Genomic DNA, 18,629 nt, shown 5'->3' on the forward strand with positions numbered 1-18,629 from the left:
AAATGGGCTGTGCAAGAAGAGCATGAGCAGCCCTAAGTTTACATTTTCCATCGTGTGAATCACAGCGGGTGCTGAGCAGGCATGAGGGAGATCCTCGGTCATCAGGAGTGGGCTGATGTAGTGGGACTGGATGGAGCAGATGTGAGACACAGGATGCCATGGGAAAGCTTTGCCTCAGTGAATGGAGCTGCCCTCTGGCTGTACTTGGCACAGGGCTCTGCTGAGCTCTGCTGGGGCGGGGGGTGGGAGAAAGCAGCTTATGGTACCCAGGTGCTATCCCCTGTGTTGGATTCAAGGCTCCAGTGGACACCTAGTTCGTGAAGGAGGACAAACACAAGGCTCATTTGTTAACCCCTCATTTGTTAACTCATTTGTTCTCTAGCTCCAGTGTGACACCACAGGTAGAAGCAAGTTTTGCCCATGCTTTTCTGGTCTGCACTGAAGGTAATGGGGATGTTGCAGGGACATGGCCCAGGTCATCTTCTTCTTGACATAGCCCTCACCTTCCCTGACCTCTCTCCTCAGTACCAAGCAATTTCTGGAATATTAGTGACACACGTGAAGGGGGACTGAGACAGCACTTCATAACACGTTAATGTTGTTTTTTGAGCACATCCATCAGGGAGGAAAAGATGGAGGCAGTGCCCTGCTTTTCCCCCCTGCAGAGAGCAGCAGTGCCCCATGTAGTGGCCAGGCTGGTCCTAGCTCTGTGCAGAGGTGATGCTCAACCAAACCATCTTCTAGCTCATCTGTTGAGGTTTACACAAAAGGCATCGGCCATAGCCGTGTTCTGTACTGCTTGGCTGCGGAGTGTATCCATCTCTGTTTACCTCTTCAACACTTCAGAGCTCAGTGGGGTTGTCTCTGCAGGAGGAGAGCAGGGTTTGCAGCACACTTGGCAACATTCGAGACATGAAGTCTGTCACTTCTGGGGAGTGGTAGGATGGTTAAAGTTGATGTAGGGATGTAGAAGCTGGTGGGAGAAACAGGGAGGTAGGAACAAAACATAATAGCTTAGTACACCCTCTTCACGTGGTTTCTTGGGCTTGATCTTAACTTGTGCTTCTGGGCATGTTGCTTAACACGCCCAGCTATGCTTCAATTAACCTGGCAGCAAGACAGTTATCATAAAAAATAGAGAAGTGAAATCCTGATCCCAGTGACGTAAGTGGAAGTCGTGCCATTTACTTCCCTGGGGCCATGATTCCATCTCATATGTCATATAGAGGTGTTGTGAGGCTTCCATTAATTATGACTTTGATAGAGCTTTCAGATCAAGGGAGGAAAGGGCCACGGGACTACAGAGGAGGATTTATTATCCTTATTAACAATTTCCTATGGGATTGTCTCTCTGTTAATGTTTGAACACAGCTCTTCAGAGCAGGGTAGGGCCTTGTATGTCCCTAACAAAAACAGAGACCTATGGTTTCTATCAATGATCCAGTATCATTTCCATAAACTAAAGCATGAGGTACAGCTGAGGTTGGTGAAGGTCGCTGTGGGAACTGACAGGGAATGATTCCTACACATGAATCCCATTGTAAAATCAAGCTTATGGAACTGGAGAGGGAAATGTAGACATGGCAAGATCTAAATTTTGCTGGTAGCATCTACTGCCTGTGGGGATTTGGGAGCTTTCAGTCAGGTTGCAAAGCTAGAAGGAGAATATTGTTCATACTTTTTTTTTTTTTTTAATTATTATTACAAGGCACAGCATCTCTTACTTTGTGTTGGAAATTCTTTGGGTGTTTAAAAATATATATTTAAAAATAATATCTGCCAGTTTTCAGCTTTACTGCAGAGCATCAGCAGGGATTCAAAAGCATGTAAGCTGATTAATAAAGGGTAATATATTTGACCAAAGGACATTTAAAGGGCTGTCACATTCTTTTGCATATTCCTGCATATTTTCTAATTTGTCTGGGTTTTTTTCCCTTTATGGTTAATTTTTGTTGTTTTGCTTTTTATTTTGTATTTCTAAGGCAGCTGCAAAGATCCCAAGTTAGAAGTATAAAACAAATTGAAACCTTCATAATACCCAATCTTCAGGCTTCTTTTTGCAGGCAGGACAATTAAATATACAGACTTACATGCATTAGATGAAATGGGATATTGCTTTATCCAGTTCTTTTTTCCAGTGTTCAGATATGCTTGGCTCTAATAGAATTAGGTGATCTGCTGTGTGGGTTCTTGATATCTACAGTAATTAGATCCAAACTGCAGCTGAACAGCTCTCTTAGCCACATTGTAATTTCTTTGCTCAGCTTGCATTATTTATGGGGGAGAGTGGTGACCAGATTGATCCCCCGCCATCTATCAGAACTGCTCACACGACTCTGTAACAGGCAGTGTTATTTAAAAATGAAAACGGTGACAGAAGCAATTCCCAAGAGCAGGGAACACCAAGGTGACATTTTCTTGATGTTAAAGTTTAAATGGAACAAATCCATGGATGGGAAAGAGCATCACATGCAGCTCCCACAGTGACACCTAGAGCTGGCCTTGCAAAGGACAGGGTTACCCGGAACTTTCAGGCTGAGGATGTATTCTGTGCCCTGCATCAATAGAATTATTTCCTATTCATTTTCTTCAGCATAAAGGGATAGCTCTTAATTTGATTTAATTCACTGAAAATTTTCTCCTGCCATAAGTAGGAGCCTAGAGAGAATTGTTTTTCCACAGAGCACTGAAACCCAGTTTTCAGAAGCAGCACATGCTCAGGCAATTGCACATTTCCTTCGCCTTTCATAACTGTTTACTGCATGCATAAATAACCACAGTTAGCTATTTTCTTGCCTATTTACAAGGTGTCTGTGCATAATTGTGGTAGCACTGTCAGCAGCTGAACAGCAAACATGGCCTGGTGCATTGTAGAGACAGTGTGGGCTTGATCTTGCTTGTACTATCCAGAGGAGATATGCTCTGGGATTGCTGTGAGCAGAAGAGGCTTTTGTGATTCCTGTGTTTAGTTGGGTTTTAATTTTTGATGCTTTAGACTCTTTGGTTGGAAAGGTTTGGAAACATTACCTGCCTGAGTTAATTTCTGAACCTGTGATGCCTTCATTTTGTACAGGCAGTAATTAGAAAGCAAGCACACAAGATTATTCATGCAGTGCATAAATGTGGCAATTAACTGAGGTGGACTCTGTTTCAAGTCAGGAAACAAAGAAAGAAAAAGCCAAGATGCTAAATATTGAACCTAAATTCCTGTGCTAAAGGAAATTTTAAAAAATCTCATCCAAAGGAAAGGAAAAAGTGCTCTTGAGAACACGTGAAAAACATAATGAAATGCAGCACCATTGATTTACTATATAAGAAAACTGAATCTGCCAAGAGTCAACAGATTGATTTAATGTACAATTCCAAATGAAAAGAGGGGTCTTGAAATGTTCAACAAAGCCTCTGAATGATTTCACAGATCTCTTCCTCTCCAGAAGTCTTTTACTCTCTTGACTAAACCAAGAAAGGCCTTTAAAAACAAGTTAGCAGAATTGGCTGAACAAGAACAAATTAAGAGATGATGAGGGCTTGAATTTGTTTTGAAATATATTCTTAACAGCTTGAACAGGGGCATGTTTCTAGCCTGGGGCAGAGGCAGAGGGAACAGAGACTTATTAAAGCCATTCACCATGTTTATGTTAGATTTAAACTTGATCTATAAATAGGAATCCAAAATGGATCTGAACGTCCTGTTTTTCAGATGTTGCTGCATCCCAGGCTTTGACTGGATCTCACTTCTCACGCATTAGCATTGCAGAATTAAACACATTTTAAAATGTTTGTTGGATTCTGACCTGAAGCCAGGTTCAGAGGTCTTGTTGGGACTTTCAGTCTCCATCAGAAGGCCACACATTCTAGACAAGCCAGTAGGATGAGTGCTCTTCTGCAGCAAAACAGAGGAGCTGGAATGCCAGATCAGTTCAAATTCCAAATCCTTTTGGATCTGATCCCTTGGGCAACATTGGGTCTCTCTACTAGGGGTTGGTACCAGGGGCTTTGGAAGAGAGAATCAGATACTCAGTAGCAAATAGTTATGAAAATATAATTGAGAGATGATGGGTAGTGCATCCTTAACATTGGGTGGTATCTGTGGATAAAAAAGGGAATTTGGGTCTTGTGTTGGTTGAGGGGACAAGGTGGGCAAGTAGCAGACATAGCATGTGGCCATGATATCAGGCTCATAGATGTAAATGGAGCAGGGATTGGTTGAGGCTTGATCCAAAGTCTATCAGAGAAAATACAAAGAATCCCACCAAGTTCAATGGTCTTTGGACAAGTTTCTAATCCCACAGATACTCAAGCAAAAAGATGTCTCAGGGAAATTTTTGCAAAGCCTCCTAAAATTAGGAAGATTTCTATTAGCATCTGAAAGCCCTTGCACTGGGTTAACAGGAAAGGCTAAAACGGCTTTCAGTTTCCTTCTGCTTTGTGGGGGGGGAAGAAAGACTAAGTTGCCTGAAGAGAAAAAGTAATGTTTGTATTTGGGATTGGTTTTAATACCGTGTCAGCACATTCAGGAACTGTGCAAGACTTGATTTGAGGTACCTGCTGGGAGCTAGCAGGTTTATAAAGTATTTGACAGAGCTGTTCATGACCTGAGATGTTTCAGAGTATTCAGAAACCTGAGCACAAAAAGGGGAATTCAGAGTGTGACAAGAGTTTCCCTTGGAGTCAGTACAGCCACACTGCAAGGGCTTCTTAAAAATAGCTCAGCCTGCTGACTGTAGCTGTGACAGACTGCCATGGTGTTCAGCCTCCAGTTTCTTGGAAAATGTGTATATGCTGCTTCTGGGTATTATCAGTTCTTCAGAAATGTTCCTGTGAACAGTAGGTGAAGGGACAAGGGCATTTCTAGGTAAGCAAACAATGTTTGTTCATGATAAGCTCCTGGAAGATGATGGGGCTCCTACTGCTTGGCCATAATGGCCAGAGGAAGATGTTTAACTGAGGTCTGAGGAGGAAAGGGAGTTCCTGAAGGAATACAGCTCAAAAAGGAGAAGGAAGTCAGTAGCCAGATGTAATGCTACCTTAGGACAAGGGAAATAATCTGATCTAGAGGTCTGAATAAATAATCTCCAATGAGATCTGCTCTTTTCTGGCATTGCTGCCCCCAAGATTTGGGCACCCTGGACTGCTCCCAAGTCTTCTTAGTTTATAGATGCATGAAAGGTTTTGTTGAATTCAAAAGGACAGTCTAAGCTCCAGTGTTTCCCTCTCTGCAGGGATTTCAATGTTAGACTCTAACTAGCCAGGACATGGAGGATGGCTTTGAATCCCCTCCAGCCTGGCCAGCACATCTGCAGCACTGAACGAGCAGCCAAAGTGGGAATATCTGCATGTGAGTCTGGATGATGAGTGGGGAAGCCAAGGTGGAGCCCAGGCACAGGTTGTTGTTTGTGATGCATGTGGTTTCCAGCATGCCCTGCTGTAAGGCACAATGGGACACTGTTCTCACCAATGTCATCTGCTGTGTGGAGGTCCAAAGTTTAGTCCTAGCAGCAGTTTGGGAACAACATGCCAGCAAAACTTGTGTTTGGTTGAGGCTACTATTGCAACCAATTAAGGCAATACAATAAGATGGAGCTCAAAAGACCAGGGAGATGCTTTTGTCTTAGTGCAGCTCAGTTCCTTCTGACAGGAAGCCAGGCCTTTGTGTCTCATGGAAGAATTATTCTGAATTGTTAATCTTGTTCATACATTTCCCTGCTTGGTGATGACACACTCATTGTTGAGTTCAGCTGCTAACAAAATCATTATCTGTTGAGTGGCTTCAATTTGCTGAGAAACAAGTACCCTTCGTGGATCTGAAACTTTCTGCTTTGAAAAGTCATGCTAGAACATAATTTTTTCTTCTTTGCATTGATGTGATTTCCCAAATGCTTGGCTTCCCAGTCCTACCTCAAAATAGGCTCTACCCTTTCCTTTTTGCTGATGGGATCTTTGCTATATTTTGGACAAACACGTCTCAGAGAGTAGAGGGAGCCAATATCTAAGCCCTGAGCTCCTCAGAATTGAATGAAGAAGCATAAAATGCATACATTTTAGAAAAAAATATTTGGCCTTCAGCTGCCTGTTTGCTGTACAGACTAACCAGGAGTGTTTCCAGAGTCCATAGCTGGGCTGGTCCTAGGGCTATAGGCTTTTGACTGGAGGACTGCTGCTTCTCATTGCCTTCAGGCTCTGGGTTGGGTATAAAAGAGTCTACAACTCCTTCTTCCCTCAGGTGCAGATCAACTGCACAAGAGAAGCAAGTTTAATATGAGAAACCCATGTGTTTCTGCTTTACCTGTTATTTAACGCCCTTTAATTTCTAATTATTTATTTGTTCCTTTGGGATAAACTGGAAATGCAAGAGAAGGCTGGGGTCAGCAAAACAGCAAGACAGGAGAGATTTTATTCTAAGGGAAGGATAATTATGCTGACCAGATTTGCATAGTGTTTTGTTGCAAAAATATAGATTGCAAGTGCTGAAAGAGAGCTGATGACCTATCAGTAATAAGGCACAGAGATAAGTAATTAAAAAGATGTGCAGCTAATGGCTTTGGTAAGACCTAAAAAATGTACAAGCTATATAGGTGGAAAAAGGGCAGCTCTAAGCCAGAATTTACAGAACAAGGTAACTTGACATTTATGTAGTTCTGCAGTTGACACAGGTTTTGCCAGAACTGTAAAAAAAGGGATTGATTATCTGATTATTTGTAGGAAGTGTTTTTAAAGGACTGAGTCATCCACACAGACATGACTGCTGTGGCTGCTTCTCCCAGCAGAGAAGGGAATTAAGGAGTCAGAGTGTAGGTCATTTCATTTATGCAGAGCAGTTTTGTTTGAGGTTGTAGAAAAGTAGCTGGTTTGCCAAAGCATATATTTGTATTTTCTAAGTAACCTTATAATCAACTAAAATGCATTTTCATGAATTTTTATGTGAAAAAAGTTCACTTTGACTTTAGAAATGCTATAATCTGGCTGTTAACATTATATTGTCCAAACTGTTCAGACTGGTATGAATAATGTCAGTCTTAAATTCCCATTGGCCCTCAACTGGGAAGTGAGTTCATTTAACATTTGAGCAAAGATGTCTCTCAGTGTGTAGGGTGGCCTGTGGTCCCTGCCACCTCCTGGTGTCCTCTCCTCCCTCCTACAGAGCCAGCACAGCTCTGCCCTTGGGTATGAGCCACCTTGGGATCTCTTGGATGGATGGGCTTGGATATATATCCCTTGTGCAGAGAGGAGATGAATTTTCATTATCTCTACCACTCGGTAGCTATTATTAAAACCATAGCAGAGATCAGAGATTGCTGTGGTATCTGCTTATAGTTTTAATTAAGGAAATGGCCACTGCACATTGGACTGTACATCCCAGCCACAGGTGTCTTGGAAAGCACCCCATCTCCTTTCCCAATGTGTGTCCATGTTAAGAGAAGTTGAAAAGCAATTGAAAGTGGAGAAAACAAGCCTGCACTGGTCTGTTCCTCTACATGGTTCTGCTGGCGGCCAAGTGAAGGAGACAAAAGACACATCATTTGTCAATGTACAGTCCATTGTCAGTCCTGGTCACCAGCTGAAAGCCTTCCTCTGTACTCTGCACCTGCTGAATAACCTGTTCTCCTGTGATGATTACCCTGCTTGGTGCTCAGGTACCACAGTGTTGAATCCAATACAGAGCAAAAGAGAGAGAATTTTGTTTCAAGGAAGCTGAATATAAGTAGATCCACATATACCATTTTAAAGCAGGTTTTTGTTGTGTTTTTTTTCCCACAGCGATGAAATCAGGAGGTACCCAGCTGAAGCTGATCATGACGTTCCAGAACTATGGACAAGCATTGTTCAAACCAATGAAGTAAGTGAGAAAATTGTGTGTTGCACAGAGAAACCATAATGGAACAGCCTGGTGCCATTTTCTAAGCCGTTCAAAGTTTGCTGTAGGGTCTCTCCAGGTTAGTGTGTCTGGTTCCCTGGGCTGCTGCTGCATATAGAGCTTCAGGGGTTGTGGAAACCTTGCCCTGCTAGACTAGACTTTGGAGGAGATGCTGAGGATTCAGATACATTACAGTCTACTCAGGAATGTTATTCACTCTGATCTCTGTGAAATCTCCCTTCATAAATACAGGATGTTTTCAGCGTTTCTTTCTTATGTAAACTTACTGCACAGGTCTGAGCTTTATCTGGTGTCAGTGTTCTTCTGGAATATATCCAGACAAGAGAGATGGTTCAGAACAGCTTTGGGGAAAAGCTAAATAGTATTTGTCTGGAAAATTATAATTTAATCAGTTGATTTATTGTTGTTTGTATTAAAGGGTTGTACTAGTCATTTGGCTGTGGTTGTGCTGACTCTGTGAAAATGAGTTTATCTGAGAGTGGTACTGCAGGGTAATGAATCTAGAGAGAAAGGGAAGGGCTAAGATGATGCAGCCTTGATTTGTGCTTGCCCAGACCCTGTTGAGATGAGGGAAGTTATTCAGATAGAAAGCAGATATAAATGAGTTCTGAATCCTGACCTGTATGTTTGTGTTGTAGTAAGAAAAAAAGATTCTGTGCTTATTGTAGAGAGTTTGGCAGACACTTGGGCCTGCAAAATGTTTAATGAATCTGCTCAGTATCTGTGTCAAGGGTACCACTGGAATAGTAAATTAATTTCCTTCTTTTGTTCCTACTGTAGGGAAGTTCAGTTATTCAGTAATTTCCAATAAGATGGTCCATAGAAGACTAAAGTAACTGAGAACAAGTGGTTTGGAGTATGTGGTGTTGTTTCGTGTTCCAGCTATAGTTGGGAGCACAGCTCAGGGGGTAAGGTGCTGGCTGGAGACTGAGGAATCCCTGTTTCACTGTAGACTGACCTCAGACAAATAAAGATTCGGCTTGACCTTATTTGACTGTCGGAAGGGCCAAACAATTTGTCCCTCTTTCCTTCAGCCCAAGTTTGGGCAGAAACCTTCCTTATGTGCATTTGTTCTGGGAATCACAAGGAAATCCTATGAACTTCCAGGCAGCACGAGGCATTTGTGCAAAGGCCAAATGCTTCTGTGTTGTTTCCCAAATTGCACACAAATTTCTCCATGTTTCTGATGGATCACTGAGTGCCTGAGGAAGGTCAGAGAAAGCCCAGATAATACCGACAGGTCAGAGAGAAGGTGGTATCAGAGAACATCTACTCCACCATCCTCCCTTCCCCTGTCTGCCCTCTCCCTGAATGCTCAGATCATCAGTGCATGTGTCCAGCCCTTGTACATGCAACACGGATGGATATAACCACAATTCTTAATTGTGTCCTGTCCCACGTGTGAAATTAAGAACCAGGAGGGTTTGAGCAGCCTTTAAGTGCTTGGCAGAATCGTGGTTGTGCTGCTGGCTTTTTACAGAGCATGTGATTTGTTGCTTCTTCATGTGTTGAGATGCAGATAATCTCAATCTTTATCATTGGTTTGACATTGTAATTCTGGGAATGCTAATGAGGTCAAATCAAAAGTTTACCATTTGTCCTGTGCTATACCCAGCCTTGGCAAGATGATGGATGATGAGAGAGGTACAGCCACGCTCCTCTGTAGAAACAATTACTACCATCCACTAGAACAGTAACAGAAAATGATGATGTCTTAATCATTCCCTTTGCTTGATTTGAAGGGCAGCAACACCCTAATTTCTCACTGCTCCTACACCATGGGAAAAAGCAGCATTAGAGCATTCAGCAGCTGTGCTCCCAGGCACCACACCTTACAGCAGCAGCACTGCTGTCTTTGTCCTGAGCATCACTGAAGACATTAGTGATTTTGAATAAGGATGTTTGTGAGCATTTGTCTTCATTTCAGTAAGAGTGAACAGGGAGCCAGATGCTCAGCCAGTGTAAATCTTTCTGGCTCCTTTGGCATCTGGTCCCATTGGCCTCTTTCACCAGCTTATGGACTGTTGTTGATGAGGTTCTTGGCGGCGTTTGCTGCACCGTTTCTTTATACAAAAATAAGCAGCCTGAGACTACAAAAAAAAAGATATTACATAATAAGGCTTTTTAAGCTATTTCTTTATGAGGCTTTTTCTATGTAGGACATTCTTCAAGCCTCAGACATCTTCCAGGCTGTTTCTGGTGCTCCCTCTTTTTTTGCAGGCTAGGTACCCTTCTGATCCAGGCTTCACAAAGCTGGCTGCACCTTCCTGGGTCGGGAGGCTGTAGGGAGTTCATAAATCAGGGACAGACACCTTTTGTCATCAAGACTGGTGAAAAGGACTTTTTTTCTTCTTCTTCTTTTTTTTTTTTTTTTCTTTTTTTTCCCCCAAAAATAGTTTAACTTGAGGACCATAAAGTCCCATCTGGGAAGCTACTTCTGAGATCAGCTCATTGAAGGAAGCCCTTGGCGGTTAGTGAGGACATCTCCATGTGGTGCATCCTATGCATTTTCATTCTTCCTGTGTTATCAGCTCTATGGCTTTTCAAAGGAGGAGAAATTAACTTTTATTTCTCCTGAGTTGATAAGCCTCTTTATTCAATCAACCTTTCTCATGAACCTGAGGTAACACAACTATTAAATAATACTGAGTGCTCAGCTGCACGTGAAAGCTGGGGCCTCAGTTCATGTCCTCAGTGCTGGAGGAGGCAGTATGAGCTGCATCTCTGTTAAACTGAACTGAGCCACTGTTTTTTAGAGACTATAGCTGGCATCAGTAGGATTTCAGTTGATAATCTTGAGTTTCCCACCATGTCTGGGATCCAATGTACTAAAAGCTGAATGGTGTTGAGGTATGTAGAGGGTAACAGGCAGGCATGGGGTCTGTCTCTGCCTGGGTTGGATTCATTTGAACCACCTGGAAAGCTGTTTTTGCTATACATAGCTGTACTCAGTGTCTTCCAAACTGAATCAATACCTGTTTGAGCAGGGTCATGGCAGACAGGGCAGACCACACAAACCCTTCCCTGACACAGCTGGCCATCTGCTAGCAGAAGGGCACATCTCCAGGCCTTTGCCAGTGGTTTCTGCAGGAGTCACAGCAAAACATCCCTGGCAAGTTGCTTGAAACTCTGCAGAAGTCATCTGACTTGCTCTGCCCTTTCCCAGCCTCCCAAACCCACACTGAATTTATCCAGGGAGCAAGCCAGCTCCAGAAAGCCCAAGGCAGGATTTGGAAATGGGGAAACCAGAATCTGTCTTTGGAACTTTTTGTGCTCAGTGTTTGACATTAACTGACAACTCTTCATCTGGTCATTGATTCAAGCTAGTGGAGTAAATGAGAGGAGGGGAGCTAAACAGTCAGGGAAATGTGATAGCAGTAAATAAAGCCTGATCAGCTGCAATTATTTTATTTATTTGTGGCTCTGCGTCTTCATTTCTGAAATAATTGCCCATAAAGTGTTGCAGAGGAAGCCAAATCTATTTATAAATCCTATGGCCTAGTGTAGATTCCTTTGCTAATTCCAAATGCATCATAGAAAAAGCGAGTACTTGCTAAAACTCCAGGGAAGATTTAATGTATTTGCAATGTATCTTACAGTTAATGTGTAGTTTTATTTAGCTTATAACAGTTCAATCATGCAAAATTATTACCATATGGGACAGGGAAAAAATAACAACCTCCCCTTCTCCCATGATTAGTGTGTCTAACTGTGCTAGTATTGTACAGCATAATAAAACTTATTTACTGATCACTGATATCTGCAGCCAGAACTTTCTATATGACTTATCAGGTAGGAATGGTTTAGAGCCATAAATTTCAAAGGGTTTTGGCTTGTTTGTCCAAAAGAAACAAGCATTTTACAGTTTTATTTGCTTTCCATTTGTTTCTACTAGCTGGTGGAGTTAAATAGCTGGCTCAGCAACAAAACCAACACACTATTTTTTTTCCCTCCCAAGGCTTTATTCTGGAAAGGAGAAATTCTGCTCTAGTAGAGTCAGTTTTAGGATTCCTGGTGCCAGGATTTTGTGAGGGATTTTTACAGTTCCTTATGGAAAAGCCAAATAGGATTGAATAGAAAATGATACCTTGTTATTGGAGTTGTGAGAAAAGTGTCCTGTGGTATGTGTTTCAGCATGACAATTCTCATTCCCTGTTTTATAAGCTGCTTTGTAGAAATGTGTGGAAAGGGTATGCATTATAAAATCTTTGAGGTTTATTTGTTCCTTTAAAATAAATACTACTGTATCCAGTGCACTCACTTTTGACTGAAACTGAGATAAAAACCAGTTCTTTTCCAACTTGAGATTTTTCTGATATTTTTAACATCTTTTTCCTTCTGTTTTCACAAGTCACAGTACAGGACTGGTAGGAGCCACACGTGTTTCCTTCATTAGCTGAAGTTCACAGTTAAAGGATTTAATAAAGTAGAACCAATTAACATCAGGGTGATATCAGGCCAGATGAGACTTTGGGGGTTATGAGATCCAGTCTCCTTGAATCACAGGTGATTGTCTCACAAAATCCTGGTTGTTAACTGATCAAACATTGCTGACCATGTTGTTTCAACCTTTTGGCCTTGCTATCCTTCCTGAAACTCACTGCTGTAGGAGTAATGGTACCCACTGGGAGCACCTCCTGGTTCCTGCAGCCCTCAGAGACATGACACATCCCAGTGCCAGCCACTAAACAAGCTCATAGTCACAATCTAGTACAAAGCTAGAGCTCTACAGAATAAAACCTGCACACTCAGTGCTCAGCTTCTGTAATGTTCCCATAGCATATTTTTTGGCTCAAAGACATGGGCACTGTTAGCTGGGCTGAAATCTTGCATCTGGGGTCATGAGGAAGAGAGTATTTTTGTTTTGATTGACAAATTACAGCTTTTACTGGCTTTTAGATGTCATCCCTATAGTGACAAAGGATTAGCAATGTTCTTTAAGTTTCTCTTTTATTTCCTTTTAGGATTGCTCAACAAATAATGCATCTTTTGATAGGGATATTAAATAGACCACGCGACTGTTAATCGCTTTAATTTCCTACAGTAACAGTCCCTTTCTGAAGCTGTAGTGTGACTGTTGTACCTGTGAAATGCAGCCTCCAGGTCTGATTATCATATCAATTAGGCTGGTGTGTAATTCTTCCCCATTGATAACATTGCTCCCAAGTCAGAGGAGTTGAAATGAGCTTCAGAATCAGGGCCATTGAAGATTGCTTTCTGTCTGACACCGCATGTCGTGCTGTTTCGAGGAAATACATTTTGCAAACCTGTTGCACTTCAGCTGGCAGGCATCCAGTATAAACACACTGTTCTAAGTCAACATAGCAATTAAATCAAATTGCAATGTTTTCTCTGAGCAGCTAGAGAAGTGAGACATGCATCCAGTGGCTGCTATGCCAGGAGCCCTCCAGGATTAACACTCGGCACACCGGAATGTGCCACGCGAAACCCCACCGAGCAGTTGCTGGTCAGAGTGCAAACCCGGCTGCTGAGTTTTGGCACCCAGCTCAAGTTCCTGTGCCCCTCAGTGGAGAGAGAGCACTGGTTCTGCACAAGCTGTGCTACTGGAGAGCAAAGCTTGAATAAAGTGGTTGAAAAGGCTGAAGCTAGTAATGTTAGTATTCAGTTTATATAGGTGGATTTTAAAATCAAAAGGAGTGTTGTCTTGTGACAGCTTGAAGAAGAAATGCTTTCTTTGCTGCTGGACGTATCAGTAATCAGATATTCTGTGGCCCTCATCCATGAGATTTTTTTGGCTTTTAAGGGTGTTCAAATCCGTACCTAACAAGTTGCTGCTGAAACATTTGCCTGAGTGAGGCTGACAGGCAGATTTTTTATTTACATCAGGAATAAATCTGGAGTAAACTGGATGCATTGTCACTGGGTATTTAAAGTACACAAGCTTTGAATGTGGTCCCAAATAAGGGTGGTAGAGGTTGCCACATAGTATTTTAGTTCTTTAATTTCTGGTATGTTATGCATGAACTGTTTTTCTCCTTTATAGCTAATCCTGTTCATCAGATCATACCTCAGTATTTCAATGCAAATTGTGGTTTAGCACACAGCAGTGCCTCTGCTCCTAATCTCATTTATGCAGATTGGAAAATCTGCGGTGACTTCAAGGGGAGTTGAATCAGGATTGGAGCTGACTGATGGCCCTGGACAGCAATGAAATCCAGCCTTCTGTCTGTCACTGTGCACTGCATTTCCCCTTGCTACAGCTCAGCAACTGCTGGCTGAAATATTGATCAATCCCATCCAGCCCAGGAGAAATTTGCTCTCCAATTCTGCAACTATGTTTATGAAATGACCCCAGAGTCAAAGTCTGAAAAGCCCAGGTAGCTCAATGTTGTCCATTTTGATTAGGATATGTAGGGATCCCTGACAGCAGCATTTCACTATGCTGGCAGCCAGGAAGGGGAAGTCAAACCTCCTTCCCTCTCCTTCTGCACCAGCTCTGCTGTGCTGCCCCAAGCCACGCTGCCCTGAGTTGTCCCCTCCTGGAGTGGGGCAGAAGCTTCTCTGAGTCAGGATGGGACAACGTGAGTCCCTGCACTGGGAGGCAGCAAAACTTCCTCCAGTGCTGGTTTGCTGGATATCACCACATCTCTGGGGTTCAGTCCCATCCCTCTTCCCAGCACTGGGGAGCTGCCATCCACCACTGCTGGGGAATTCTCTCTAAAATCCCTTGCTCCCAGCTTCCACATGGCATCTCCAACTCCTGGCAGAAGACTTCACTCTGCAGCTCACAGAAACATCAGCCCCCTAGTCTCTGTGCCTGGGCCTTTTTGCACAAATCATTCAAGCTTTGCTTTTTAGTTCAGCTCATTTGTTGGGGTGTCTCTGGCAGATGATAACACAATGCTCAATATCTATTTTTGTTCTCATCTTACACAGACACAAATGGTCACAGGTACTGACTGTACCTGCCCCTTATCACCTTTTTTAAGGGAAAGCTGAGTGGGAAGTCATATTTTGCAGTAATGAAGTGTTTCTGCTTGATTAGCCACCTTCTATCTAAGTGCTTATAGAATTTTGCTAATTAGTCTTTGGGAACAAAGACATGCTGGTGTTTATTTTTTCTTTAAGAACCAGCTATTGCAGCAGCCCTTTTCCTTTCTTTTCTTTTCTTTTCTTTTCTTTTCTTTTCTTTTCTTTTCTTTTCTTTTCTTTTCTTTTCTTTTCTTTTCTTTTCTTTTCTTTTCTTTTCTTTTCTTTTCTTTTCTTTTCTTTTCTTTTCTTTTCTTTTCTTTTCTTTTCTTTTCTTTTCTTTTCTTTTCTTTTCTTTTCTTTTCTTTTCTTTTCTTTTCTTTTCTTTTCTTTTCTTTTCTTTTCTTTTCTTTTCTTTTCTTTTCTTTTCTTTCTTTCTTTTCTTTTCTTTTCTTTTCTTTCTTTCTTTTCTTTTCTTTTCTTTTCTTTCTTTCTTTTCTTTTCTTTTCTTTTCTTTTCTTTTCTTTTCTTTTCTTTTCTTTTCTTTTCTTTTCTTTTTCTTTTCCATATATCTATATGTTACCACGGTGTATTAGGAAAGAAGCATCTTCAGTGCCTGATTTTAATCAAGCTACTTCTTCATTCTAATTTTCTGTATACCAAGAAATGCAGTCCTGTGGCTTTGGCTTTTAATCAGAGATGTACTTTCACTTCCTCAGTTTCTTATTTCATGCATTTTACCCTGTATCAGCAGGGCAGAAAGGCAGCAAACATTATTGAGGGAAGAGCTGGCATGAAATGCATAACCTGTAATTTACTGCTAAGTAACGGGGGACTCATTGGTGTAGCAGTGACGTGAGATGGCCTTAGTAAATCTCAGCAAAAAAATGTCTGCAAAATGTTTTCAGTGGGATATGCAGATATTGCTACCTTGAAATATTTCATGGGAATTTCTCTCTACAATTTATAATCCTTAAACTAGGCTCAGGAGACTGAAATTGAGGGAGGGAAAATGATTTGTGCAAGACTTGTGGTATAAACCAGAGGCTGAAGCTGTTTTCTCTCTGGAGCAGCACACGTGGCTTTATCCTGGAGACAAGTCTCACCATGCTCATCTGTCCCTTTGGGAGGAGTGAATTCTGGAGGTTTTCTGGAGCTAAATTGCTCCCCCTTTTCCCCTGGTCCATATTTCCACATAAGGATAACTCTGGGGATCCCCATCACTTTGGAGGATACAGATGGGGATTCGGTCACTAACGCTGAGATTTTTTTGATGTGTATTGGCTCTTCAACCATCCAGCTTGGTAAAGCCCTCAGCTTTTCTGCAGTTTTCTTGAGTGAGGGCTGGAGGAAAGCAGCAGTGAAATGGTCTGATGAAGCAGCATGTCATGTGGCTCAGGACCTGCAACTGACTTTGCCAGAGGTCACCAGTTCAGGTGACACGGTCCTGAGGGCAGTGATGATGTAAAAGCATTTGGGAGGGACCCACAACCCCCAAGTCACATTGTCTTGCAGGTCAAGACAGGAAGGTTTTGGCAAAGCAGAGAGGCTTAGGAGAGAGTGCACACCCTGGACTTGGTGCTATTGGTGACTCACTGCTGTAAACAGACAAAATAGTGTGTTTAAAATAGCCATAATAGCTGTTAATAACACACCCTTAGGACATGCTGGTCATTTCTGACCTCTTTTTTTTTTTTTTTTTTTTTTTTTTTAATTCATTCTCATTGTCTGGTTCAATAGTGTTAGTACTTTCTTGTTAACTTACAATTTTCCACTCTGCTGCAAGATCTTGTATGTGGGTAAATAAAAGTGAGAAAGCCTGAAATACTCATTGTGAATACTCATGTGAAGAAGTAGCAGAAACCCAGAGTAAATAGTATTGTAAATGTGTGGGAGCTGGAGAGCAGGGGAGGGACAGCAAAACTGTTGTAAACAGAAGCAGTTTGAAGTGCTGAATTATGCACTATGGGTAATAAAATACCCCAGGCCAGCACATAAGGCAGGTGCTGTTCTCAACAGCAACATCCAACTGATCCTGTTAGGACTCCAAGCTCCTTTTGTAAACCCTGCTCATTGATGGTCCAAATTCTTCATGCAGACATGGTTAGCAGGAATACTGCACACAGACTTTGATGACCAGTGATAGGACAAGGGGTAATGGGTGTACATTGGAGCATAGGAAGTTCAAGGTGAATATCCGAAAAAATTTTTTTACTGTGAGAGTGACAGAGCACTGGAACAGACTGCCCAGGGAGGTTGTGGAGTCTCCCTCACTGGAGACATTCAAAACCCACCTGGATGTGTTCCTGTGTGATGTACTCTAGGTGACCCTGCTCTGGCAGGGGGGTTGGACTAGATGATCTCTGGAGGTCCCTTCCAGCCCCTAAGATTCTATGATTCTATGACTGTAAATATGCACTGTCTGTATAAGGGTTTGGAACTGCTTTGATAAGCTGGGATGAAGCAGCAAAAGAAATGCAGATATTCAATTCATCTGTGCATTTACAGGGAAATCTAGCAATAATTATTATTATTTTATTGAGTTTTCAATATGACTGACTTGCAGTTTGTTTGATTCTAACTCATGATACACACTAAGAGAATTTTGACCCAGCATATTTGTGTTTCCCCGTATTTTGTGCTTGTTTGAATTGCCACGAGATGACCATCCGGCCAAAATTTTCAAACAGCCTCTCTTGCATCTGATTCTCCAGGGGTTTATTAAGCAGAAAATCTGTTTCCTGAGGCATAAAACCCAGAGGTTTTTCAGCCTTTCATGTTGCAAGAGTAGGTTTTGTGTCAGGACTCTTGACTGAGCCCCAACCAGGAGGAGAGGAGAGTGTGGTTCCAATGCCAGCTCTGCCCCTCCTGGGGCTGATGATGGCAGAAACAGCTTGGAGCAAAATCCTGTTTGTCTCCACAAGACTGTGAAGGATGGGGTGCAGTCACGAGTGTTCATGCCAGCCCTGGGCAAGGTGGGGGCAGCAGCTGTCCCTTTCAGCATAGACCCAGTGGCACCACCAGCCTCTGTGTTTTCTGCCATCCACAGCATCATCCACAGCCTGACACCAGCAAAGCAGAGTGCCCAAGGAGGCCAGAGCCTGCTTTCTCCATTCCCTGCCTTATTTTCCAATCCCAAATTCAGTTCCAAGTTGAAACCATATCCTTTTCTTTCTTTCTTTCTTTCTTTCTTTCTTTCTTTCTTTCTTTCTTTCTTTCTTTCTTTCTTTCTTTCTTTCTTTCTTTCTTTCTTTCTTTCTTTCTTTCTTTCTTTCTTTCTTTCTTTCTTTCTTTCTTTCTTTCTTTCTTTCTTTCTTTCTTTCTTTCTTTCTTTCTTTCTTTCTTTCTTTCTTTCTTTCTTTCTTTCTTTCTTTCTTTCTTTCTTTCTTTCTTTCTTTCTTTCTTTCTTTCTTTCTTTCTTTCTTTCTTTCTTTCTTTCTTTCTTTCTTTCTTTCTTTCTTTCTTTCTTTCTTTCTTTCTTTCTTTCTTTCTTTCTTTCTTTCTTTCTTTCTTTCTTTCTTTCTTTCTTTCTTTCTTTCTTTCTTTCTTTCTTTCTTTCTTTCTTTCTTTCTTTCTTTCTTTCTTTCTTTCTTTCTTTCTTTCTTTCTTTCTTTCTTTCTTTCTTTCTTTCTTTCTTTCTTTCTTTCTTTCTTTCTTTCTTTCTTTCTTTCTTTCTTTCTTTCTTTCTTTCTTTCTTTCTTCCTTCCTTCCTTCCTTCCTTCCTTCCTTCCTTCCTTCCTTCCTTCCTTCCTTCCTTCCTTCCTTCCTTCCTTCCTTCCTTCCTTCCTTCCTTCCTTCCTTCCTTCCTTCCTTCCTTCCTTCC

At 41.9% G+C, this 18,629-nt stretch overlaps 1 protein-coding gene across 1 annotated transcript in view; it reads left to right on the plus strand.

Annotated features, from left to right (window-relative positions):
• Nucleotides 1-18,629, plus strand: part of FAM20C (family with sequence similarity 20, member C) — a 97,627-nt gene that overhangs the window by 37,575 nt on the left and 41,423 nt on the right. Inside the window, exon 3 of the mRNA XM_010003333.1 lies at nucleotides 7,759-7,837. Coding sequence (XP_010001635.1) covers nucleotides 7,759-7,837 — 79 coding nt within the window. The remainder of the gene's footprint in view (nucleotides 1-7,758; nucleotides 7,838-18,629) is intronic.

This window comes from Chaetura pelagica, unplaced genomic scaffold (assembly GCF_000747805.2).
Source record: "Chaetura pelagica isolate M959 unplaced genomic scaffold, ChaPel_1.0 scaffold138, whole genome shotgun sequence".
NCBI lineage: Eukaryota > Metazoa > Chordata > Aves > Apodiformes > Apodidae > Chaetura > Chaetura pelagica.